The sequence below is a fragment of the Notolabrus celidotus genome, chromosome 16 (assembly GCF_009762535.1).
Source record: "Notolabrus celidotus isolate fNotCel1 chromosome 16, fNotCel1.pri, whole genome shotgun sequence".
Lineage (NCBI taxonomy): Eukaryota > Metazoa > Chordata > Actinopteri > Labriformes > Labridae > Notolabrus > Notolabrus celidotus.
The window spans coordinates 22,558,018-22,585,092 of record NC_048287.1 but is presented as its reverse complement, the minus strand read 5'-3'; the positions used below and the strand labels follow the sequence as shown (position 1 = coordinate 22,585,092).

The window sequence follows — 27,075 nt, the reverse complement described above, 5'->3', positions numbered from 1 at the left end:
TCAATCTTTCTTCGCCGAGTCGCCTTTGCACTCTTCTTTCGGTTTCTCGTCTGTTTTGAACTCCAGGAAGAAGTCGTTGCAGGCGACAGTGAGGGCGCCCATCAGGATGATGAACTCGGTGAAGTCCACCTCCCCATCGTTGTTGGCATCCAAGTCGTTCATCACCTTCTCGACGGCTTCATTATCTTTGGAGCTCTGTCAGTGGAGAGCACACAGAAAAAAGAGAGGGTTAAGAATGTATGCTCTGCTATGTGTGTGTGTGTGTGTGTGTGTGTGTGTGAGTGTTGACATACATCAATGCACAAGCTTGTCCAAACTTGTGCTCCTGAGTATGCGAACGCATTCCTTCACTTGTGTGTAGTAAATTTAGTGTACAAACTCCTTCTCTTACCCCTAAGTAAGTCCCCAGCTCCTCTAGTAGCAGCTCCTTCAGCTCTCCTCTACTCAGTGTGTACTTGTCGCCCTCCTTCCCTGAGTACTTATGGAAGGTTTTTATGAGCATCTGCATGGCACTCTCCAGGTTGGAACTGGGCTCCTTTGACATGCTGGAAAAAAATACAAGGCCAAAAGGTCAGATTCGGCTGCTGTGTGCCCGCTCCAACCCTTAGCTGCATGTGTGGCCACATAGCAAGCTAAGTCTGAAGCCACCTCCAAGAGAAAGTGATAGTAGGACAGGTAGAAAGTTGGATGGATGGGTAGAAAGAAACCAAAGCAGAGAGGTTTTCCCATTTCTGCATAGAGGGGTTGAATAGCTCTCTGCGTGTGTGATACGCAGAGGCTATCAGAGTCTAATTGAGCTATCAGTGTGGTCACTGTGTGTGCATGACCTTACTGGGTTCTACTTTTCTGAGGGTTGGAAAGATGGAGGAGAGCTTTGGGGAAAGCTTTTCGAACAATCTTACACACATTGTGTCCGGCATCTTGGAGCTTCTTGAGTTGGACTTGTGGAGAGACTGTGCACACAACAGACACAGATAAGTCACTGTCAACTATGCAGAATTTCTACATCAATAAAACAAATGCATTAACATGTACTTAGAGGAACATTTGAGCTGTGTGGATAGTCTTGGGTTATCACTATTATAAGCTAACATGATAATCTACAAAGTAATCAGCACTGATCATGTTGGGGGGCCTTATTATCCAAATTGGAAACCAGGGGGAAAAAAGTTGCCAGCATTTAAACTTCATTCAAGTAAGAGATCTACCTGTAAGAAAATAAAAGTCTACGGTGTCATTTTCAGGTTGACCCTCAACAAGCAAAGTACAGAGGGACACAATTAATCTGTCAATCTATGCTGTGCATGATTAATAAACTATCAGCTAATACAAAGGGAGACAGAGACGCTCATGTCACTGCTTATTGCTTCTCATCATGCTGTACAGCGTTGTCATTGTCGGAGAGGTCAGTGTTGCAGGCAGCAGAGACAAAGGAAGAAGTGAGTGGACACCAAAGCTTGCTAACTGGAAAATCTATAGGGGTCATCTGTCTCACTGCCTGACACAATACAAAAGGGAACCATGGAGACCACAATGCTTTCAGTAACATAATATTGAGTATGGTAATAATACATATGCACTATGTAGGCTTAATGTTACAGCCGCTTGTTTTGTTCTGTATCTCCGCATTATACTTGAGCATTTCCTGTATTCATACAAGTTTTACGTCATCGATTAACATTGTTTTTTGCAGTAAATTCCATGTGGTTTCCTTTCAAATTCCCTGAAGCAAACCAACAGAAAGTAAAAACATCTTGAGAAAGAAATTAAGTTCAAACAAATCGCTAAATTTTGTTTTCAAGTCTTCTGCTGAGTTGTAAATGGTCCTGATTCAACAGCTATTTATTTAAGTTCAATCTCTAATAAAACACTTGAATTCTCTTTACTTCAACCTTCATCAGATACAGAAGAGAAAGTACAACAGGGCAAGCTGTCTGTCTTACCTGAGTGCTGATGGAGGGCCTCCTTTGTCTCTGAAGAGGTGCAGGGGACTGAGCCAAGGCTGAGATGGATGGGGAGAGAGTTCGCCAGTGGCTTAAATATCACCTGCCCCCCCCCCTCCTCCTCCTTCTCCTTCATCCTCTTACATAGTCTCTGCTTCTGTTTCTCCATCCTCCCTCTGCCCCTCTCCCTCCTTGCAGGTGCCCCCCGCATCCCCTCTCCCACCACCACCACAAATTCTCTCTCCATCATGCACACAAACCAAGGCCACAAGTTAGAATAAGTAATAGTCACAGTTTTATTCATTATTAGCCTTTAAACATGTTAGAATAAGCAAAAATGATACAGCATAACATATGAAGTTGAAATACTAGCATTGTGGAGTTTACTTGACATAGTGGACTGACAGTGAGTCCAACTGTTTAACACACACACATCCTCTTCTGTAGCACTTGGCAGGAGATAAACAAGAGAACATCAACCCACTATGAGGAACGCCTGCACAGTATCCTGGGAATGGTCCCATAATCACAAACATTTGAGCCTTTAAGCCTATCCATACACTTGTATGTACATTTAATATCTCAACCACATTGTAAAAGGATTTATCAACACAGACTTTTATCTTCATTGACTGTGTCACAGAAAGAATGAGACGTATTGTGCGGCTGCAAACACTCCCTGCTGTGTTTCGTTCCAGCATGTTTTTAATCTACGCAGGGTTAAAGTTGGGTGGGGTTTACACTTTGGGACCGTTACAAAACTGTGCAGACAGTTCACCTATTGAAAAAAAAAAAATTCAAAGCTTAATCCATTTGCTTTCCAAATAGGTTAAAAGGAAGCACTAGTGTAATATAACAATTTCCAGACAGGTCTGATCTCTCTAAATCTGTAGGAGGTGCAGGTCACGCATGTTAAGTAAATTAAGCTTTATCCAGTTCTTTCTTCTTACACTTCTTTTGCTCTTAATGATTGCTTGCAAGCAAAGAAAGAGCACAAAGATGCACGAAACACGCCCAGCCTACGGGGAATAGCAAATAATGAATGAAACTTGCCAGTATACACAAGATTCAAGTGCCTGAGGCCCGTGTTAAACAGATGTCTGGCTGTAGATGGTGCAAAAGAGTGATATGTCTACATTATTCATAGAAAGTACCTTTGTAAGGAAATGTTTGATATAAAAAGACTACAAGATTGTATAAAAGAAGTAATAATTCAGAGTAAAAAGCCCAAAATGCCCAATATATGGGTTAGTAAAAAAGCATGCAGCAAACAAGGAGCACTGAAGGCAGAGTGTAAATGAGAGTATTTGCTATGGGAGTGTCGCAGTGAGGCAGGGGGGCCACGTGACTCAGGTTTATTTGTCTTGCCCATTTTGCTGCTGAGCAGTTTGAAGTGCCAGGTGCTGCTACAGTGCAGAAGGTGCACATTTGGTAACTTGCCCACAACAATGTGGGTGCCTTAAGCACCAAGCAGCCTGGCCAGGTAGACCTATAACCTAGTAGGGCTGCAACATGAGCCTTTTTCTCATGGCTGCATTATTGATGACGAGACAATTTACAAATCATTAAATTGTAATTAACAAATTGCATATAATGTGACAAAGACGTACATGTTCAAGTGATCTCCATAGTGGTCCAAACAAGAAAGCGTTAGTTCAAAAAATTAAATATGAAGAGGCTGTTTCAAACTTAAATACTAGCCTCTTTAATTGCAATACAATGGTAATACTAGAAAGTACATTTCTGTTAGCATGCAACCTTTTATGTATACATTTGTTGTAGAAGTTCACACCATATAGATTCATATTGATGGCTCAGTATTCTTTTTTGCTAAAATGAAAACACAACGACCTCTCTGACACTACCACCTTGTCTGATGGGCAGGATCACTCCAGCCCGGGATTACTTTCATGTAATTGTTTGTCTCCCAGGGTGTGTTACCCATCCAGTGCCTAATCCAGTTGTTTCCCAATGGCTGGGACTAAAGGATCCAGTTGCAGGTCAAACAGGGTCTTTAAGCTACATAAGGGTGTGACCGACAAACAAACACAGGCTTGAGCAAGTGGTGCAAGGCCCAGAAGCAAGACACAGTAACAACATTTGATGAGATCCACCAAAATAAAGATCAGGTATCTGCAACCCCTAATCCAGAGCTGCACCATCATCTTAAATAGAACCCGACTATAAATGTTGTATAATTTTGGAGGCACATACAGAATAATAAAGTACTTATTGTATTTTCAAGTATTTGCAATAAAACTGTTACCAAGCTGCTGCAGCTGGGTTTCCCCCTGGGTTTCTTAGCATCTTTGTATTTGTTGTCTCGCTCTTCTAACCCAGGTGGATTCGGTTTCATGTACACCTTTGCTGACCCGCTCCTTTAGTGACCAGCCCACTCCCATTAGACTATTTTAAGGTCCCTTTTGACCGTAGGGGTCCTTTGGTGTGGATTCCATTCTTCAAACTTAATTATTTAGATAAGTGCCACACCTGATCTTCAAGTTCCTAATCCCCTGGACGACAATGAGAGTAGGAAATATACTTCAGGACCCTCATGTAGTGTAATATTGGGAAATAGGGAAAAAAGAGAGAGCCCATAAAGTAGGTAGGAGAGAGAGAATAAAGGCTGTGATGGGACTCAATGAAGATGAGCTAAAGTAATGCAAAGCTTCAGCAAAACAATGTGTTTATTGTCATGCCAAATCAGCTCCATAGCATTGCAAATTCAAAGATGAGTATGTAAAAAAAAGATGTAGTGTTATTGATAAAGTTTCATGCAGCCCTTAGAGGAAAGTGTGAGATTTGGGGAAAACAAACCAGATTTCCTGCAGAGAGTTAGATGAGAAGACTGACACTGCTATCATGTCTGCGCCACAGATATTAAGCTTAGCACAGCCTAGCATGAACATTTGAAACAGAGGAAACCACTTGCTTTACTAAGCTGATAAATGACATGATTTATAACACTCTCATGTCTGGGTGTTAGAACATAAGCTATATCCAGCTCGCAGCTAAATCTTACTCTTGATCGTGGTTAATCTGAGAGGTGGAATCTTGTAGATTTGGCTTGTAGGCGATTCAGTTTAAAAATATAACATGTTAGGAGAAGGAGGACTTGGAAACAGCTTTGTTAGCAAAGGACAGAGCCAGCTTGTTCCAGTCTTTATTCCAAACTAAGCCAACTGCCCGCCAGCTGTTACTTTATGTTCAATGATGGCGCAGGGGAAAATGAGCTACTGCTGACTGTTATTCGATGGCTAATAAGAGTTTTGTCGAATGTCTTCACTAACTCTTGACCAAAAAATTGTTTTTCCCAAAATGTCAAACTAATGTGTTAAAGCCACTGCTGCTTAGCAAGGTGTCCACTGCTGATGTTTTACCCAGGTCAAGCTAAGTAGCGTAGCAGAGTTGAAAAAGAGACCCAGATAAAAAAACAAAAGATGGGAAAGGAGGGGCATCATACAAAACTTCTTGGCTGCAGTGGTGTGTTTACAAAGTGTGTCAGTGTGTTGGTGCACGTAAATCATATTTTGCAGACAGATTTCACAGGGACATGGCATGCATATGATAGTGTACGTCTGCATGCTATCATAGTAGAATATCATATTGAGGTAAATGTGCTAAATAGTGGAATGGACATGCTGTACAAATTAACATTAGTGGTAGTACAAAGCAATAATTCTACTGTCATTTACATGTATATTTAATCATACAAAAGGAATGGGCTCTTTCAAAGCTGGTTCTGTAGTGTTCGAACTTTTATGGAAACTTTTTTGCATTTGAACAAAAATTCTTTAGTGGCTTTTCAACTTTTTTTTGGCATTAATTCTGTGCTATGTGTGGTGTTGAGTGTAAGCGTGTGGTGTGATTTTTGGTAAAGAAATTGTCCCCTATGAGGTCGCCTCCTCTATCTTCTTCTCCACGGCTTCCTCCACAGCTGCAGCCAAATTCTCCACTGCTTCTTCCACCTTTTCTGTTTCCTCCGCTTTCTCTTCTTCTTTCACAGCCTCCTCCACTGCTGTTGCTGTCGCCTCTACTGCTGATGCCACTGCTGTTGCTGCCGCTGCTGCTTCTGCTGGACTCTCCTCCTTTGCTGCCTCAGGCTCGGTCTCCCCCTCAGCCTTTGCCTCTACTTTTACTTCTACCGTTCCGTCTGCCTTTGCTTCTACCTTTATGTCAGCTGTTGCCTCTGTCTTCGGCTCTTCATTCGCCTCTGGCTTAGCTTCCTCCTTTGGCTCTGCGTTTGCTTCTGGCTTCTCCTCTGCTTTGTCCGGGGTGGTTTGCGCCACTTGTCCCGATGCAGAATTTTGGGCTGGTTCGTCTTTAGCGAGGGTACGCTGCTCGCTGAGAGAGCACGCCAGGTAGCCAACCAGCTTCAGGTACTCCTCAAAACCGACCTTGCCGTCTTGGTTGGCATCCAATCCTTGGCCCATGTTGTTGATTGCCTCCTTGCTGTCTGTGTCCTGAGTTGAAGGCACACATAACCATTAGACAACCAAGCATAATGACGAGTAACTCTACCTGGACTCTCGCTGGATAAATTACCATAAAGGATTGGTAAATTACCTTCTATCAATGTCTGTGTTTGCATTATTATGCTGATGAATGTCATTCTACCATATCAGATCACTTTCCTCATGCATCTATTGTATATTAAACCACATTTAGTAACAATGCTCATGTCCTGAAATCGAAACAGTCTATTGATGTCCAGTGTAAATGCAAGCAGAGATGTCCTGATACCTTTTTTCCTTTCCGGGGCCTTAGAAGTGGCAGTGAATTGGTGCATTACCTACCTGACAACACCTTGAGGGGATTATTTGCTGCATTGGAGGCCAATACTGACACTGGTATTGGCTGATACTTACCATGGTATCAGTATGGGAGCAATTCTAATTGTGACACTATTGAGTTTATTTCTGTGAGGTGGTTACATAATGCAATTGTTGGTAACACCTCAGAGAGGTTTAATAAAGGTTTTCTAACCGAGAGGATGTTGGAGAGCTGGCCCTTGACGAGGCCCTGGAATTCTTTCTTTCCTAGATTGTCTTTTCCCTTGGTCGACTTCAGGAAGACCTTCACCAGCGTCTGAATGGCAGCTTCCATGACTCCTCTGTCTGCAGAAAGGTAAAGGTCAAGAAAGTGGTGTGAGACAGATTGATAGGTAGATTGATGCATAGATTAATGACATGACAGGAGTGATTAAAACAGGTGGAGTTGTTGTGTGTCATGCAAGGCAGGAAGTTGAAAGATGCCCCTATTCAAAACACATTGAAGCGATAGGCACGGTCAATGGAAAATGAAACAGAGGATCTCCTCGAGTCCCTGCGAAACCTTTCGTTTCACGTGTTGAGTCCAGAGCTGGGACGGAGGGGACGGTGACGTTAGATAAGTGAAGAGGGCTAGAGGGAGTCTGATTGAGAGACAAGCCGTGATGCACAATGGAAGTTCTGATCTTTGATAGGTCATACGATCTACCGAAGCCACCGAGGGGACTGGGCCTCAGATTACCCAAGGGATTACCTAGTCCCTGTCTGCTCCTCTCTCTCTCTCTCTCTCTCTCTCTCTCTCTCTCTCTCTCTCTCCTCTGTCTTTCTTTCTCTCCCACCTGCTGTACCTGCCTCTCCCTTTCAGTGCCACTGTCTCCTTCTTGTTTTCACCTTGCTGCCCTTTCTTCTTCTTCACACTGTTGCACACAAATAGAGATCTGACAGTGAGGTTTGGTAATTAGAGATTGCACAATACCATTTTGCCTTCCAAATACTGATGCTGATACCTCGACTTGAGTGCTGTGTGACACCAGGCACCTCTCCCATACTAATGTGATTAAAAACACATACATTATATGACACCACACTTTCTGCTTGCACCATGTTTTTGTTGTTTGTTGTTGTTGCACAATAATTGACCTAAAGCCAGTTAATTTTGGGGCCTTATTGGTCAAGGTGTAAGATAAGTGCATTGACAGACATACTTGCTTATACTGCTCAGAGGGCAGTACTGACACTGTAGCTTGTATTGATACTCATATACTGCTACTAATCTTGGAACAACTGTATAGAAAATGATTTAAAGGCTTTAGTTACACAAGGACAGTGAAGTCTTATAGCTTAAAAACATGCACAAGAGTGGAGCCAAATGTCACAAGTCTAAGAGAGATGTATTCATGAATTAAGCTCTCAGGGGATGCATAGATAAGTCTTTTGATGCTCAAAATGTAGAACATGCCAATAGGTGACACATCTTTGCCGGAATTCCACTCATTGCTGTGTGTGGAGATCACTTAGACAGGAATTTACAGGCCAACTCTGAGCTAGTCTGCCCCAAAGCAGTGTGAGGAAACGTTCGAGGCAACCGTACTTGTCATTCAGCTTGAGTAAGACAAACGCTGCAGAGCAAACAAGAGTTTGTGCTGGTGAAAGAACACACTGTAGACTCTCAACAGGATGCCGTCTTACCCGTGTCAGCTGATGGGTCATTTGTAGACGGCAAACTAATATATCAATTACTGAAGTGCATGTCACACTCAAGCAGCATCCAGGCGAGCAATTTCCCCACAGAGTCATTAAAGCATGGGGGACAGAGAGCTCTGACACTGTGACGTACGTCCATTAAAACCTAGGATTTCACTCGATCCCTTTCTGGATTTACTCCCTAACCTACTGATCTCTAACTGTCACTTGGCTCTGCACCACTCTGCCACCACATGAGCATAATAAAACCACAGAGGAAGCATATCTGATCTGACTGTCAACACAGCTGCCATGTGACAATGGAAATAAAGAAATGTGTGGATATGACAGGAAAAGGTCAAATCGTAACATATTTACAATAATTTCAACCACAGTCATGTTTTATTTTCCAGGTATTGTTGTTTCATAGACACAACCTTGTAAGAACTTTAGGGGACTTCTTCCTGCAAGGTGACACACCCTCCTCAGCCTGCGTTACAAAAGGCCCAAGTAGCTCTATATGCGTCCGATCCGAGAATACCCTGCGAAGACATTATGCTTAGACTGTCCATTCTCACATTTATTATTTACCGGTGACCTTTCTTAAGGTGTTCTCGCCTGCGTGGACAGTGTCCCTTATTTCGACAGATATGTTCAAATCCGGCATCACAAGAAACACGTCAGAGCTACAACGTGTCCCACTCAGGAGGAAAATTACCGGCGTTATTGGTTCTAAAAAGCCCGAAAAAACAACTGCGCAAATAATTAAATACACAGGCCTACAACCAGAGGTTTCCCGTTTCCCTCCAAAGCCCAAAGGAGATTGAGTGTTGCGTTTCCAAATGGGCGAATGTGATACGGTATGTGCGCAGAGTAATGACAATACTACCGCTCGCGTGGCATAAAATATTAAAAGAGGAACAAGTTAGGTTGTGGCTGTAAATTGCGGCGAGCAGACGAACAGCGGCTGTCTTTCATCCTATCCCTCGGTTAGGTTTGAACGTACAGAGAGGTGTGTGCGCCATCACGTTTGCCAGGGCTCATCCTCATTAACACCACGAGCATTTTAAGCAGAGGAAAACAATATCTTAATGAGTTGACATTTACGAGTTAGAAGTCCAGTCTCTATGATAAGCTGTCACTATCGTGGCCTCCTCATTTTTGCGCAAAAGGTTGGTTTCGCGCAAAACTGCGCGCTCTCACGCGCGGTCACTATACCTTTCGGACATACTATACTTAATCTCAATACTCTGTCATCTCGAGTCACTTCAATTTCTGATAGGCTGTTTGCAACTGATCGGCAACTTGACAACTGATCTCCATCAAAATATCGAATATCTTTCCGAGAGAGGAAGACAGAGAGGAAAAGAGGGAGCATATGGCAATCAAAGAGGCTCAATAAAACCGTCAAAGTAGGCGTAAATAAAATCAAAATAGCTGCTAACTATTATGTTTTATTCTTTCGTAAAAGTGCAACATGAAGCTCGAAAAGTTTGAAAAGAGCTCTGTAGTCATTGAAACCGTCCTGCAGTCAGCCCGCGGCTGTTTCATGGGATGGCTCTTTGCAAGAGTCTATCGAAACGTGGCAAAAACCATGAACAAATGCAATGCTGACACGCGGGATAATATCCCCAAGAACCCAGAAAGACATATTCAACTCACCGTTTACTGTCTGCGGGACAAGAGAAGTGTACAAATGTGCACGAATTTCAGTTTCTGCCCTCTTCTCCGCCTTTCTACGCTGCTTTGAGCCCAGAGAACTTGCCAAACTAGTAGGACAGCAGAATCTCTTCCGTGATTTAGGTTTTTTTTCTTTCTCTCAAAACTTTTCCCCCCTGACAAGTCAAAGGGCGTGTACCTGGAAGAGTGAGAGGGAGAAGTGGGAATGTGGAAGAGCAGAGCGCGAGCTCAAACTCTCAGGAAAAGGGAGGAAAAGTGTATCAAAACACTTGAAGTTGGGTTTTTATTGGAATTATCTTTGGCTCATGGGCCAGCTGTTTCACGTCATGTGTGATTTGCACAGTTTCACGCCAACTAGGCAGGCTTGTGGCTTCATCTGCTGGGACGAGGAGACAGGGCGGGAGGGATTACTTCATCTGCACCAATCCCTTTCCAAAGTGTTTTACTTATGAGCAGAAAAAACATCTGAAACTTAAACTGAAGCTATCTTTCACAATATTTCAAACCTTTTCAGGGAAGATGTGTCTTTTCTGACACATCATCTAACTGTTGTCAATAGATGTGTCACAAACTCATACTTATATTTCATGGCAGCAGAAGTCAGAAACAAGGACAAAATTATGACTTTCAACCACAAAAGCTGTGATTGAGGGTTAATCTTTCCCCAAGTGACACTTTGGGAATGTAAGAGTAAAGGAATATCAATGGGAAAAACTCCCTGAACGATGTCAGTAAGTCTAGATTCAAGAGGTGTGCAAACATGTAAAATTCACTCATATTCACACCCTAAACACGGAAATCTTGCTCTGTTGGAGGGTCAGTCTTTTCCCACACTTTGGGAAAATGAGCGTACAGGAATCTTGTGTGGAAAGAAGCACAGGAAAGACGAGTGTGGGAGGCCAAAAAAGTGGTGCAAGAGTTAAAGCAGACTTGCCAGATTCTTGAAAGGTCTTTGTAGTGTATGTAGTTTTGAAATTCCCTCGACAGATTAAATCTGCGTCTCTCCATGAATAAGTTAGACGCAAGCCCTTACACTGAGGTTATCTGGGAGAGCTCTACTACATACAGATAACATACACATCCTACACCAGAGGACGGGTGCCCTGTTTGTTTGTTGCTGCTGACTCATTTACCTGCTGTCACCCCTCCCACAGTGCCACCTTGGCAAGTGCAATTTCGATACAAAGGTCATGTTTTCTTATCTGTTGAAAGATCTGTGTTTTCAAAATCCGGCAGCAGCACCTTCATCTTCTCTGTTACAGAATTAAAGCAGGCCTATAGGCTATAAAACAGCTGGGGAGCACGCCAGCACACATAACTCTGTCTAGACATCAGAATTAACATAAAGTGACCCAAGATTTAGCAAAACTACCTGCACAAAGCAAGACACAAGTGCTGCAGGAGGAAAGGGATGTAACATAGGCCTCAGTGATAGTAAAGCCCAGGCCTTGTTTTTGCATCACTGCATGCTAAACGCATGGACAGGCAGCTTTGTACACGCATTATGAAGCTCTGTGCAACAAGATCTGGTCTTAGTTGAGGCAGCAGTGACACATATAGAATTACAGGCCCCCAAATCAAGGCGGTAGATAATACGCCGCAGCCTGGATATCATATATTGCTGTGAATGAATGACAGGAGACGGTTCAGTGTTGGTGGCTGAGGTTTCAAGACAATGACAGCTTTAATTCAAAGTTCCCTGCATTCAAGAAATGGTTAACCAAATAGTCATACATGTGGCACTGGTGGAGTGATGAAACAGTGTGGAAGGGATGTGAGTCGATTGAATGGTGTTGCACAATCAAGCTCAAAGCCAACATTTCTACTGAGTGAAGCCCCCCTGTTTGCTCGCCAGCTTTCCAATCAGCTGCCAGAACTCGTAGAATGTCAGCTCCCCGTCGTTGTTCTCATCCAGGGAGCCCATGAGTTCCTCAATGGCCTTGGGGTCGCTGGCGTTCTGTGGACGATCACAGAGAGAGAGACGGAGAGAGGGAAGAGACATAGATCATTACAAGATCACTCCAAGCTGCACCATCAGACACTCTGCAAGGCTGTCCTGCCACCTAATGGTTAACCACAGGAACAAATAAAACTTAGCTATTAATTCATTAACAGCCAAATAATGTTCCTGATTAAATTGTTCCGAAGCACATGTTTATTCTCTGTTTGATTACATTTTATACTGCTGGACAAAAGTCAAACCCTCTGCTTCAAAAATGCCATCATGAAATATTGATTAAAATTCTCCATTAATGTTGCAGCAAAGTAAAACATAGTCACACATAAACAGCATCTGAGCTCTGTCACACATGATTATCAAACTCCACTTTCACAGAAGTGCAATCAGTGTTTATGTTTACAGATTCTGAGCTAACTGGTGACAAATCTGATGACCTGTCAATCACTGAAGGTCATTTCTAAATAAAACTATGAAATATGTTCTAGTTATCCATAATCAATTACAGTTATTGCTCACTTTTGGTAATTAATACCACTCAAAATCTCATAGGATGCAACATTCCCTGGCAAAATATGCCGTCAAAGGTCTATCGTTTTTTTAGATGTCATAATATGCTTATTAAAATAGTGAATTGCTTTTTAAACATGTTAATTCATTTATTTGTTAACTTGACATGATAACTGGTGGCTTATCAAAGTAATTAGGCTTCAGTGACAGCCTATGTTGCAGCGAGAGAGCCCGTACCGACTTGTGACATAAAAATACTCAGCGTCAAAATCTGGCGAGTCTATACGACAACATAATAAAACATCAAGTAATTAAAACTATGCATGCTATTTGTACAAAAGTTGCATCCTTATTTAAGGTGATGCAAGCTTTATTTTGGAGGAAGTAATCTGTTAATCTAGGAGGAAGTAAGAATGGATTTCTGATTAAATGTAAAAACAGTAGAAAACATCCATTTTGTTTAAGTTTTAGTTCACAGACATCCAAAGAGGCTTCAGATTCATGAATGTTGATTCTCAATCCAGTTTCTTTCTCGTTCAACAGGTGCTCAAGGATTTGATAGAGGTCAGCAGGCAAAGAGTAGAAGAAGAACCTCACCTTGACATAGTTGGGCAGCTGATCAGTCACCAGCTTTTGGAACTCGTCTTTGCTCAGGGTGCTGGAGGCTCCGTCTTTCCCAGCGTACGTCTTGAACTGGGAGACAAGGGTGCAGATGGCAGCTTCCATGATGGCCTGGAATTAGAAAAAAAATGAATAAAAAGACTCAACAGAGATGTAATAACCCTTTACAATAAGTGATTAAAGGAGGGGAACAGTGGCTGTGTTCTCACCTGTTGTGTTGGGATGCTGTGTGTTGTCTTAGAGCAGGTACCAAGAATCAAAGTGAACATCACAGCTCTAAATTTATACGCTTCATCCTCGCTCACATCAGCGGAAAACGCTTAACCTGCCCTCTTCTCCCCCATCCAGCAGGCTGACCTTATCTCCGCCTGATTTCCACTCCACTGGGGACACACATCACAACGCAGAAAAAAAACTGTCATCCCATCCGACAAAAAGGGCAAATTTGTACTGATGAAAGCACAAAAGCCATTTCAGTGTGTTTGCACAGCTGACGGCAAATTTTTTTTTGTCAGGCCGTTCTAATCAAGAGACTGAATCATGCCAGTCTCAGCAGTAATTAGTTTATACCAAACATGACTCAAATAAAATGGCCTTCAGGACAACACATGCTCTCTGATGTGCAAGCCCTTCAAAATAAAAGTCAAATTTGTTTTTTCATGTTTGAAGTAAATAATGCTATCTATCTATCTGCTTTAACTGTTGAAGAGAAAGAGAAACAAAGACACATACTTGCTTGCTGACTTTGTTTGTAGAATTCAAAGAATGACAGGCTTGTTAGCTGCTTAGTGGCTGACCCTCCTCAATCATTACTTACATTCTCGTTCATCAGCATATCAGGTCAATGACTGGTTGGGTTTCTTGCTCGGTATCAGGAGGACAGGCTGAAAGAGAGATTGTGCCTGTGAACCTGTCAGCTCCTGCTCGGAGGATTTAATCTGGATGTAAATATTTTAGTTTGGCGACATAGCTGTGATAATAGATGCCTGCCATGCCAACACGTTCACTTCCCACCGGAGCATGGGTCACATCAGGTATCAGTGTGGATATTTTGTAGTAAGGTAATCTCATTAATTAAACCCTGACACTTTACTATGAAGCAGTTTGTATAACATGAGTTATAATTGAGCTCTGATGAACGAATAAACATGAATAAAGACACACTGATTGTAGTCCATGATGAAAAATTTATTGAACTTAACACTGACTTCCTAAAAGAGGACAAAACTGATGATGATGACAAAATTATAAATGAACCGAAATTCATCAATACATTTCTCCAGGGATCAACTTTTCATGCACATCTGAGCTGGTTCCTCCATCCTCAGTTTGCACAGAGTCCTGCTGTAGTCCCACTAAGACAAAAATACTCTCATTCACGTGTGATATAGAAATTAAGCTTTTTTTCCGATCCCTTTGGTCTAAAACTTTTCCAAGAAAAAAAAAACTCTGTACAAATCTGTTCTTCACATCATGTGTAAACCCTTTAACATTCACTCTCTGCTCTGTAGACAGAAGGGAAATTTGAACAGTGTAAACTAACTTCTTAATCTTCCCGAGGCAAATTAAAACTAAGACCCTTTGTCCAGTCTAACATTTATATAATAATAAAGGCACGTAAGCATTATCTGGCAACCTAATTGTCTCATAACCAAAGGAAATGACAAATTCAGCACATTTAATGTACATGGTGTGTACAGCCCCGCACACACTCATTGCTTCTTCTAGTTATAAATGAGGGAGAAAAGAAAAGAGTGTGCTGCAGTGTACAGACAGAATAAATAAACATGAAACACTTCAAAGCTTCTTTTAACTACTGCAAAATGAAGCAACAATCACAACCTGTCGATTTTTTTTACTTCACATCCACCGAAAGAGGGAGAACTTTCTGATCAAGCAAACACCAAAGGAAAGAAAGACCGACAGTGAACTCTGGAAGGCAGATCTGTAATACTGAATCCACTTTGCTCTGTGCTGTTTCTGTCTCATTCATGTAATTATTAAAAAAATAAAAAAGCAGCAGCTTCATCTTTTTTTACCACTTGATATAACTCCTGTTTTGCGTGTCAGTTAATGATCAAACTGTTAACAAAATAAGAGGATGAAAAACCTGTTCGGCTGCTAGTTTCCCTCAGGGCGAATCAGCAGATCGATTAACTGAAACACTGTGTAAATATGGATCACTACACTACCTGAAGTGTGTTGAAGGTCCCTAAAAAAGAGAGATAATGGTCTCAAAAACATGAAAAAAAAAAATAGCATGAATGTGAAAAGTGCTGCAGTGGTGTAACGGTGATAATGTAGCTATGTCTCTCTTTCTGACCTCTGAGCAGAAAAAACAGTCACTGTTTTTCCTCACACATCTGCAGTTAAAGATTCTGTCACATCTACAAAACCAAACGCTCAGGGCTAGCTAACAGTGCTCTGTGTGTGTTTGCCCAAATCTACTAAAGAGCTGCTGACACACACACACACAGTAAAAAAAAACAAAAAAAACTGGTCCGACCTGATCTGATTCTTATCGCTGAAAGAGCCGGGATCTCATCCTCTGGGATTGGACACTTAACAAGAGACTCGAGGCAAATGGGATCTGCAAAGACTCCTCTGCATTTGTTTTAACGTGCTCGGAGAAGTTGCGGGTGGTTTCTGCAGTGAGGGCAGAAAGTCAAACGTATTTCACAGTCCATTAAACATGTCATTCTGCGACTGAGAACTTTTCCAATGTTCACCGTACAAGTATTTGTAACCATTACAGCCCTGCTCAGAAGAATTATTTGCAAAAAGTATGCCCTTGTCTGTTTATTGTGCGTGATATGAGTAGAACCTGTTTGAATTTACACTATGAGCTGCAACATGCACTAGGTATGGAGAAAACACTATACAGCAGAGTGGAATCCACACAACACGGCACTGAGGGGCTTTGCACAAGAAGGACAGAGGTAGGTAACACAAACTAAGTTCAAAATGACAAGAACAAGTCTAGCTTATAATTAAAGACTGAAAGGGGCACGTTTTATGAGAGGCACAAGCACTCTGCCCCTGAAGCTACTACAATTACAGCTCTGAGGAGGAGAATGTAGGCAAGAAATGTCCTAAAACCACCACTAGTGCTGCATCTTAGTGTTGTTTTTATGCCCTTCCCTCCTTTTTGTCTGTTTAAGCCGTGACGGCAAACTTCCACAGCGCTTCCCGCTCAAACTCCTCCATCTCCTCCTCCAGGGAGTCATCGCCCCTCTTCCCGCCATCCTCTAAAACGTCCACCATGTCCTCCAGGATGTCCGCCACGTCCTCGGCAAAGTCACCGAAAAGAACCCTGTCGTGGATGAACACGCCGCCCTCGAAGAACTCAGCGGTCAGCTTCCTGATCTTGTCCTTGCTCTCGGATGTGGATCCCTCGAGCTTGCTCAGGTAGCCCTCCAGCAGCTCCTCGAACTCGGGCAGCTCCACTGGGTAGAGCCCTTCCTTAGCGGCGCAGTCCTCCGTGGAGCTGCAGCCCAGCTGGGGGCGGATGTTGCGCCCCAGCTTCTGCTCCTGGTCTCTCCAGAAGTCGTTCTGGTTGTGCTGATGATGGGGCTGACGGGGCTGCTGCTGATGATGATGATGGTGGTGGTGCTGATGCTGCTGCTGCTGATGATTGTGGGAGTTCTTCTCAGGCCCTTTGTGCCACGGTTTCTCCTTCCTCCTCTCCTCTCGGTCCATCCTCCTCTCCCCCTTATTCCTCTCCCACTCGTCCTGGTGTTTCCTCCACGCATCCTTGTGAGAGTTCTCCATCTCTCCTCTCCATTCCTTCTCCTTCTTCTCCTCTTTCTCCTTCCATCCCCCCTCTTTGCCGTGCTTCCAGTCTTTCTCTCCTTTCCACTCTTTCTTGTTCTCTTTTTTCCAGTGGTCCCGCTCGTTGGTCTTGCCTTTGTTTCCTTTCCATTTGGCCTCCTGCGGCTTCTTCTTCCCCCACCTCTCCACCTGTTCAGACAGCCTCTTCTGGATCTCTTCCAGACTGTCCCTCACTCGTTTCCTGTCGCCTCCGTCTTTTTTCATTCCTTGCAGTCTCTTTCTGCTCTCCTCCAGAAGAACTTTCTGACGCTGGAGTTCTTCTTTCAGCTTTCCTCCATTACTGGTGTCTTTTCTCTTCTCTGGACCACCTGATTTCTGGTTACTCTGACCATCTTTGTCTCCAGGCTGAGGAGCTGAACTTGAGGCAGGTGGGGACACTTCCTGGTGAGCTACGAAGGACAAATGGAGCTTTACTTAAGTACCGTAACGTAATAATCTTTATGCATGATAATCTCAAAATCAAAATGTACAGTACAGCAGCACAGATTCCGTCACGCTGCTTACCAGTGAGCTGGTTCAGCTCGGTCACCCTGGATCTCAGACTCTCCAGTTCTTTCTTCAGCTCAGGCAGAGACGACAGCTCCTCCTTCAGCCTTACGTTTTCCTCTTCCAGACCCGCTTTACCACTTTCATCCCCGCTCTCTGCCACCGCCTTCAGAGCCGAGTCGAGCTCCTCTTTCTGGGACTGGACATACAAAGAGAAATTGCAACTTTCACAATGCAGACAAATGCGGAGATCAAAGCCAGGTTCTTCAAAACTTGATTTATTTATTGAGAACATGCTTTCTTGTTATTGCAGAGCATTAAAACATGAAGATGGGGTAAAGCAGCCTCATTAGCATTGATATAAGGGCTGTACTGACCTGTAGTTGAGCCTCTAGCTGAGCGATTTGTTGGTTTTCCTGTGTCAGCTTATCCAATAGCTCTTTCATATCCTGTGGATCACTGCTAAGCCAGTCCTGGATGGAAAATCGTTGGCAAATGAATAGAACGCATATTTGTACGTAATCCCATCATTAGCATTTGTCTTTTATGTTCGGAGACTCAACTTTTCTTTAGGTTCTTCTCTCTAAACATATATTGAGCAACATATAAACACAGAGGGAGAAAGCGAGCAGAGGAACAGACCTGGCTTTGTTCATCAGACCCGTCAAAGTCACCTGTCAGAGACGGAAACAACAGATCTTTCAGTTAGTCTTACGACAGGCTCTTTTTGTGACAAATGCTACTTTAAGGCTACTTTTTGTGAAGTGCATTCTATAGGCTCAGGCACTACGTGTGCACAAATATTTATTTAGGCAGATTTTTTGAATTCCACGTCAAAAAGTAAGAAGTGTTTGGTATAACCAAGCAAACACCCAGCAGCAGATAACACCCCCCGTAAACTACAGCTCCTTCTTCGTCCAGTGAGTGCCTCCACACAGCGATAAAGAGTGTTATTGTACAACTCAAAATGCGTGTTATTTGCAATTTTCTGCTGCCACTGCATGAAGTGTCAGGCCAGATAAGCACTTAGAAGGGCTACTGAGCGTGAGCCAGCTAGCGGAGAAGCTAACACTGCGGCCTTATCTGCAGTGCTGGACCTACCATTATCCAGGTCAGAGAGGAAACCTGTTGACATAGCAGAGCTTAGTCGGCAAGATCTAAAAGCAGACATTTGTTCGGTGCTGACAGCTGCAAACACATGCGCTATCATAATTTGGTAACATGGAATTGTCAAAGAAGTGGATGTATAGTGACGTAGTTTCATGTTTTTGTCTGTATCTAAAAATAAAATAGTTTTAAATGTGCTTTCCTGAGCCTTAAATTTGAGGCAAGCTAGCTGTTTTGTGTTGGAAGAACTAACCTGAGAGAAAAAGGGAGCCTAAGAACAGCAGGATCAGAGCACCCACAATGCATTTGTTCAAGGAGAACCACGGCTTCTCCTCCTTCCTCTCAGCTAGCCTAAACTCCACCTCGTCTTCCTCATCCTCCTCATCGGATGTTCTTGGTCTTGGAGCCTCAAAGGAGGGAACGTTCCTCCTCCTCAGTCCTTCGTCGAAGCCGCTTGTGTCGCCTGATTCAAAACTACTGGAAGGCTCTGAGGGAGAAACAGAAGAGGAAACAAACATAAAAAAAAAAGCAATGGCAGCTCAGCAGAGGGTTGTCACATTCTATCATGTTGACAATGACACTGAGTCTTAACTTAAAACACATGTATATAATGTGTCCCAGACCAGCTTCAATAAATCCTGCAGACATTTCTGGCTACATAATTGTCAGAACGAGATATTATTTCCAAAACCCTAATTATGCGCTGGCAGGCTGCCTCACACAAAATACCAAAATCTAAGTGAATACATGAAGAGCAAAACACAGCAGTGTGTAAACAGTATGTGGGGGAAGAAAGGCGAACAGAAAGGATGACATTTAGTAAACTAAATTACAACAACAGTCATTTCATGCTCCAAGGTTTCTTCATTTTCTCTGCAGGGTTCATGGCTCTCTGTCAGAAGGATAAATCACTTTCCAGCTGCTAGCGTGACACAGATAAGAAACATGTTCACTGGTTCTCCTGCAGAATGGACTCACATTCTCTGCCTTCATTAACTAGTGTGAATATCAAAACCATGAAGCACTTATATTTCATTCAGGTTGTGTTTCAAACCTCAGACCCCACAGGAGGCACAAATGCCCCATTTTCCACATGTAGCTGTTGTTTTATGGTAAAAAGATCAACTGTAACTTAGTTCTCTGAGGTATGCACTACTTAAAGCTCCTGTGAGGAACTTTTTGCTTGCATTGACTCTAGCGCCCCCTGTGGGAAAAGCCAAACCTCATCTCATTAATGTCTGGTTTTCTTCCTGCCTTTAGTCCTTTTTAGTCTCGCCTTTAACTGAGTTTTATTCTTATAACAGTTTTATTTATTATCTAGCTCAAATTTTAGTCATTTTTATTCTATTTATTTATTTATTTTAAGTATAGTATCATATTTTCCTTTTATGGTTTAATATTTTAGTGTTTTATTATCTTAGTAATTTACACTGTGTGTTACAATATCATTGAATGAAAAGCGCTTGATAAATAAAGTCTGATTGATTGATTGATTGATATAAATGTTCGACCCCTATTCCAAAAAAGTTTGAAAACTTAATTGAGAGCAGATTTTGCAAATCATTTAAACCTACATTTAATGGGAAATAGTGGAAATACAACATATCAGATGTTGTATTAAATGTTTTAATGCAATTAAAAGCATGTCCTCATTCTAAATTTGATTGGTGCATGGAAACCATTGTATTGCATCATGATGGTAAAAGGTGAACCTCTTCTGATCTTAACTCCTGAGCGACTCAGCCTCTCTGGAATTACCCTTGTTTTTACCCGTGCTAATCTGTTTCATATTAACCCAGTTATTTGGCAGACATTCCTCTAGGTAGTTTTTTTTCTTCTTATTTTTGTCACTGTCTCAATTACTTTTTAAAAATAATTCTGGCATCAAAGTTAAAATGAGTATGTATTTACATTAAAAATAAAACAATCTGTTTGGATATATAAAATGTTGTCTTAGCTCTGTTTTTTATTTGGGTCTTTAGGTCCCTGAGGAAATATGGTTTAGCACAGAAGGACTTTCATAGATACCTGCAATTACGGTCATATATTGATCATGAATGTAAATTGACTAACCTTTCAGTAGTTGAATCAGAATTTGTACCTGTGCTGTGTCTCTTTTTTTGGAACATAGAAGCCAGATTAAGCTGCTACAATTACTCTTGATGGCAAGTAAGAAAACAATTACAAAGAGAAGGTTAAGCCCGATTCAGCTTTCCTTGGATGATTGAATTGGAATAACTCTTTTTATTTGATCTCACTGGTAATATTGTTTTGTAATTTAGCTATTTAATTTCTGACTGGTTATTGACGATTTTTTGACGGCAGCTGCAGGTGACCACCCTGGTTCTTGTTCATAGTTTCATGTACACTGTTCTATCTTTAATTAAGCTGTAACAGAGTTCTTTTTAAGTGTATAATTGAGCCTTATCTGGCAGAGTTTATCCCGAGCAAATTGTCAGGTCTGTCCATAAGAGGTCATTGTGTATCCACTATTATTGTTTATTTTTCACAATTGCTGGGAAATTTAAGTTATCAGAGAAGTGTGGACACCATAATGGATGAACAAGATCTGATCCATGGTCTATGACCCTACCTTCTTTGGACTCTTATTCCAGGATGTCTGATGTTATGTTTTTCTAGACTCAAAACGAACAAAACTGGAAGGACTTTTGTTTTTACTTTTACCAATGTTGCTATGCTGTTGTATCTACTTGTCCATTCCAAATAAAGACACAATTGAAGAAAAAAAAGTATATGGTTGTAATGATTTGCAAACCTTCGCAATTCATCAACATTTTACACAGAATCCTAACTTTTTTGGAATTGGGTTTCAATGGGTCTTTTATTCTGACAAAACAATCTCATCCTGCTTTACCGTAACAGTCAAATGTATCACTTTATGTGAATAATAGCAATGGATAAAGTGAAGAGAGGCTGTCATCTTGTTTGACACATACTAGCAGCACTTACAGGCATTAAAAAGTGGGATGGAGAAATAGTCGGTCTATTTGCTAATGGTCTGGTTTGGTATTATAGGTCACAAAGAAGCATCACTGTTTCATCAACAGTTAAAACCTCCTCACAGGAGCTTTAACCGCAATAATAACTAACAGGATAAACTGGTCCTGCTCTTATTTCCTGATATGAAGGTTCAGTTGCACTATTGATTTTTTATCAGTGTTCTCTGTATTTCGTTTCTGTTTCTATTACGTTTTTTTGACCTTTGAGTCGTGGTACAGCTAATGGCTTGTTGGTCACGTAGGTGCAGTATTAGCAGTAGTGGCAGTAATTCAACGGAGATGCATGTGGATACTGACTGAGTATGCTTATATTTAGAGTGGTCCCGTTGTGATCTGATCACTCAGGAGGGATGTTGATACCAGGTGTATACGACCCCAGTCTGACAGTGCCATTTCGTCTTCTCAAGCCATTTTTGTAACAGCATTTTGGCTCAAGGCTTCAGATTTAGACACGTTAATATCATTGCAGTTTGCGCATTAGTTCAAGTGGCCCAAACAAACTACTTTTTCTGTCTCTTTAAATTACATTTGAAGGATTTTGTAGGCATAGTAAGTTCAGAATATCTACATTTTTGCGTAAAAACTGAAAAAATAATGCAAAATAAGAAAACCAAAATCCCTAGTGTTGGACTTTTATCAGCGAATACTGTCAAACTTCCTCTAAGTTTTCTCCTTCAAACACATAATTTATAATACATATACCATCATAAGCATGACTACAGATTGATATCATACCTTCTTCTTCTTCTCTTTCCTCCTGGGTCACTGTCTCAGATGGCTCAATTTCCTCCTCCTCTTCCTCCACAGCCACCTCCTCCTCCTCTGCCTCCACTGCACCCACAGACTCTGGTGCAGGACTATCAGTGATGGGGCTCTCTTGGACTTGGCTTAGTAGCTCTGCACTCTCTGGTGCAGCGCTGGTATCAGCTTCGACGGGAGAAGAGAGATCAGCTGCTGTGAGCGTCTCCGTGGGGAGGCTGACCTCAGGTTCAGCAGCGAGGACAGGACTCTCTATGACAAGACTCTCTGGGATCACTGTGATATCAGCGGCTGAGTCCAGCACTTGTTCTGCAGAGACGGGGCTCTCGGTCATAAGAGGAGCAGAGCAGGACTCCTCAGGCTCATCTAGTAGGAGTTCAGAAGAAGGAATATCAAGGGGAGTACTAAGATCAAGGGTGGTAACAAAAGGTGTGGCTCCGAGGGGCTCATTGTCTCCAGGGGAGCTGGTCATAATGTCGTGGATGACTGGAGGCTGACTCTCTAGATCGAGGTCTGCTGGGTCAGGGGTGTTTGGAGGAAGAGGACTCAGGCGTGATGGACTGGAAGGGATGGGACCCTCACTTGACCCTGGAGAGGTCTCCTGACACACCTGGAAACAAAAGTTATAAAGAATTTATAATCATGCATCATATTTTGCTAATGCCATAACTAAAGGGCAGAATTTGACTGTCAAGCACATTTTCTCTAATCTTGTTTAAACTATGTTGCTTTTTCTTCAATTAACGGCATCCTCTGCTGTCTTAAGTGACATTGTAGAAGCTTTATAACATACATAGGATGTAAGGATAGGTAAGGATATGGGACCCATGAGAAGAAAAAAAAATCAACATCAAATATGAAATAAGAAGCATTACTAGAGTTATTTTACAAACAAACCAACAGTTTCAACAAACAAATGAAACTGAACGAGTGAAGCAGAAACTGTATGTGTGGCAAACAATTAAGAACTATTAATGCTATCCTAGGACACAGCCAAAAAAAACAAGTCTCATGTTTCTACTAGTGAGTCAGTCAATGTCCTCATCTAACACCATAATTTACTACCTGCTCAATAATTAACTTATTTTATCTCTAACTGTATCTTTCTTAGGAATATATGTCACATGGCAGTCACCGGGAACAAATGTCTTAAAGAAGCAGAACATTGCTGCTATCGTAGAGAGAAATGTTACTCAAAACATGAAAAATGTCAGCATGTCCCTTTCAATTACAGATTTTATGGCTACATTTACATTACATGTTATATTTTGGGTCACTGAAAAAAAAAAAGAAAAAAAACGGAGCAGTTTCCTGATAAAACTCTGAATTTCTCCCCACTTTTCTCCTCATATACGATGTCAGGATCTGCAGCTATTGTCATCTCAGCTTGTTGGAGGGTTAGGATTACTGAAGTTTACTAAGACACGAAAAAAACAAGAACAATGGTAATAATATGGCATCTAGTAGTAAACAGCTGCTAAATATTAATGCCATATATACAATATATTCTTTAGCGACTGGTTACAGAAGGGCCTGTGGTATCTGCTGGTACTCAAGACTAGGCTTGGAAATCAGTATTGGGCAGTTTGATCTATCGAACACAGCTAGTCACAATAATGTTAGTGTGCTGTGAGCGTATTCATATTGTTGAAGTGCAAGACTTTGGGCCTCATTTGACAGTTGCATAGTTTACTGTGAACCCACCTGATGGCCTTCTTCAGACAGGACCGTTTCAATTGAAACATCACTCGGTTTGAACTCCGCAGCAGCTCCTGAAATAACATGAACACCATGTCAAAACTAAAACATGAAACTCCATGTTAGCTTTACAAATAATCTTCCAAGCCTTAATCTCTGTTTCTCAAAACGGACTTGTCAGCACCTGTCACATCCTCAGACAGACTTGGGACGTCACCCAGGCTCTCCGTGCCATCATCGACCGGCCCAACATTCTCTACAGCAGCTTCCTGTGGAGTGAGAAGATCCCCGGAGATCAGGCTTCACCACCTTTAGTTACCCCCTCTGATTTGTAACACCGACCTTGACATTTACAGCACACTTAATACAGGCATGCCTACACATGCAGATGAGACTTGGCTGTGAAATCAGACCATTATGTCTTGTTTATGATCTATCACTGTGATTGACACGTTGACATTTAGATTACTTGATTAACAGTGAGCTGGAGATAGAGTCAGATTTCTTCCATGATTCGGTCTGTAGTTGTCGCACATATTGACATGTACTTAACTTTCCTTAAATAACTATATGATATATACTCAGCTGACATATTTAGTCTGCTTTTATTATAAAAACAGACAATTATTGAGTATATTTTGCTCTGAAATTAAACAGCATATACTACAGACAGACCGTAAAGATGAATCAACACTTCTATACAACAGTTTCAACATAAACTCAACACCATAACCTCCCTTAAGGGAGGAATTCTTGCAGGGCTGTAGCACTGGGCTGTGATCCATGTAGTTAGCTCTTTTCCCTTAATATCATATGAAGTTTTACATAAACATTTACTCATAGAGCTCTCTACAAATTAAACAAATGTGACCAACAAAAAGCTGTGCAAAAATGACCAATCAAGGCCTTCAGAATTCATGGACACACTGCACATGCCAGTTTCTGGCAAATGGATTTGTTACTCTGCAAATATTTGCCAAAACGTCATGACTGTGGGAAGCTTTGGGATGCAAGCACAGACACGCCATATCTCAAACTTGTATTCATGAGCCCCCTCCAAACGCTTTGAGCAGAGTTTCCTGAGCTGGCTTGTGCTGTCTTACCTCGGGGGAGAGGAGGGTCCAGCTGTTGGTGGAAGAGCCGCTGCTGCCTGTGCTGTGGCTGTTGTCAGACATCGCCCTCTGCAGGCTCCACGTGGCACAGCACGGTGCAGGATTAGCTGGATGATATTCTGCAGACGATGACAGAAACAACGTTGCTTCATTGAACATACATGCTTGCTGCATACGATGAATTCCTTTACACAATAACACATCATGCTGCTTTAAAGTGGTCGTTCGTGTTGATTAAGGTAGTCATATTTACGGTGGCCCTGAAGGCCAATAGTAATAAATATTTCAAAAGTGCAAAATACACTTCACAGAATAAAAATAAATTTCAGAGATCACAAAATATATTCTAGCGATCACAAAATAAATTTCAAGAAATGATAGTGCAATACTTCAACAAGGGACATACTCCCTTGATCTCTGAAATGTATTTTGTGACTCTGAAATGTATTTTGTGACTTTGAAATGTATTTTGTGATCTCTGAAATATATTTTTTTACTCTGAAATGTATTTTGTGGTCTCTGAAATATATTTTTTTACTCTGAAATGTTTTTTGTGATCTCTGAAATGTATTTTTTTTTACTCTGAAATTAGTTGGGATCTCTAAAATGTATTTTGTGATATTTTAAATGTATTTTGTGGTCTCTGAAATACATTTTGTGATGTCTGAAATGTATTGTGTGACTCTGAAATGTATTTTTTTACTCTGAAATGTATTTAGTGATGTGTGAAATGTATTTTGTGACTCTGATATGTATTTTGTGATTTCTGAAATGTATTTTTTTACTCTGAAATGTATTTGGGATCTCTAAAATGTATTTTTTTTACTCTGAAATGTATTTGGGATCTCTAAAATGTATTTTTTTACTCTGAAATGTATTTGGGATCTCTAAAATGTATTTGGTGATGTTTGAAATGTATTTCTCTTTTGTGAAATTTATTTTGCGCTTTTTAAATATTTACTACTATTGGCCTTCAGGGCCACCGTACATATTGGCCTCTATGCACAGTTTTGCAAACGAGAATTTACACGAAATCACTATCTATGCCACACTTTCTTCACTATGTTCATGCTAGTTATATAAATTGATCCAAAGAGGAAACAATTATGCAATAACGTTACAGTTTTAGCCCTAATGCACCGCACGCAGGGGATAAAGACCAGATTGTCGTTGATGCAAGTTATGTAACGGTGTGGTGGCATCCATCCATAATATACCGCTGCGCACTAAAACAAAGGTTCAGTCCCAAGAAACAGATATCCACTGCTTGCATTCATCACAACTGTTGTTTCCAGCCAACCATTCATTCAGATCCTTCTATCCACACAATCTGTGTGCCAGTCAAATTGCCAAAAATGGTCAAACCCGAAGACACGAGCGGTCATTGATTCAGATACAGGCACAAAGACATTATTACGCACCTGTCGAGAACGCAAATAGCGCAAAGCAGCTGTTTTGCAAAGTTAAAGAGCTGCTTTTGTTGTAGCAACCAGTTTTAAGGTCCACACATGAAGGTAAACAAAGGATGGTAGCCTGAGTATTCCCACTCCCACTCTTCCGCGTTTTCACTCAGGCCCTGCTGTGAACGAGAGCTTCACACACCTCCCCGACTCGCTCCAATGCAACACAAAGAAGAAGGTTTAATTACCCCACTTGTTAACACTTCAGCCTCTCGTTGTTTGTATTCCCTTCAAACGTTTTTTCTTAATATGCACGTCGCTCCTCTCTTCCCGTGAACTTGGGAACTTTGGGAATTCCTGGCTGCGTCACGTCAACCAAGACGCCTTTGGTCCAATGAGATTTCAGGAGAGGACTCGGAGCTCCCGCCCCTGAATCCAGGCTGGACCAATCAGAGAGAAGTGTCGTGTCAGGGAAAACGACGCACATCCAAACGTGATT

General features: G+C 41.7%; 4 protein-coding genes across 7 annotated transcripts; all 4 read right to left on the bottom strand.

Moving 5' to 3' along the window:
• On the bottom strand, positions 1-1,986 carry s100s (S100 calcium binding protein S). Its single transcript, XM_034705147.1, has 3 exons — positions 1,944-1,986; positions 392-545; positions 1-195 (listed from the first exon to the last, which is right to left on the bottom strand). The coding sequence occupies exons 2-3, from the start codon at positions 542-544 to the stop codon at positions 1-3; spliced, it is 348 nt and encodes a 115-aa protein (XP_034561038.1). The 5' UTR covers position 545; positions 1,944-1,986.
• A 229-nt stretch (positions 1,987-2,215) lies between these two features.
• On the bottom strand, positions 2,216-10,329 carry s100u (S100 calcium binding protein U). The gene is made up of 3 exons (XM_034704825.1): positions 10,058-10,329; positions 6,930-7,060; positions 2,216-6,406 (listed from the first exon to the last, which is right to left on the bottom strand). The coding sequence occupies exons 2-3, from the start codon at positions 7,047-7,049 to the stop codon at positions 5,834-5,836; spliced, it is 693 nt and encodes a 230-aa protein (XP_034560716.1). The 5' UTR covers positions 7,050-7,060; positions 10,058-10,329; the 3' UTR covers positions 2,216-5,833.
• Positions 10,330-11,720: 1,391 nt separating this feature from the next.
• s100a11 (S100 calcium binding protein A11) lies at positions 11,721-13,508 on the bottom strand. The gene is made up of 3 exons (XM_034704826.1): positions 13,373-13,508; positions 13,140-13,274; positions 11,721-12,032 (listed from the first exon to the last, which is right to left on the bottom strand). Exons 1-3 carry the CDS (start codon positions 13,430-13,432, stop codon positions 11,898-11,900), a joined length of 330 nt encoding a protein of 109 aa, XP_034560717.1. The 5' UTR covers positions 13,433-13,508; the 3' UTR covers positions 11,721-11,897.
• Positions 13,509-14,330: 822 nt separating this feature from the next.
• On the bottom strand, positions 14,331-27,075 carry pbxip1a (pre-B-cell leukemia homeobox interacting protein 1a). 4 transcript variants are annotated; one of them, XM_034704820.1, is made up of 11 exons: positions 26,825-26,958; positions 25,168-25,295; positions 24,249-24,333; positions 24,071-24,138; positions 22,343-22,976; positions 18,841-19,074; positions 18,582-18,605; positions 18,123-18,154; positions 17,858-17,953; positions 17,499-17,679; positions 14,331-17,383 (listed from the first exon to the last, which is right to left on the bottom strand). In XM_034704820.1, the coding sequence occupies exons 2-11, from the start codon at positions 25,237-25,239 to the stop codon at positions 16,320-16,322; spliced, it is 2,490 nt and encodes an 829-aa protein (XP_034560711.1). In that variant the 5' UTR covers positions 25,240-25,295; positions 26,825-26,958; the 3' UTR covers positions 14,331-16,319. The 4 variants fall into 4 exon arrangements, with proteins under 4 accessions (XP_034560711.1, XP_034560712.1, XP_034560713.1 ...); XM_034704821.1 differs by lacking the exon at positions 26,825-26,958 and adding an exon at positions 26,598-26,815; XM_034704822.1 differs by lacking the exon at positions 18,582-18,605 and having other exon boundaries at positions 26,825-27,075.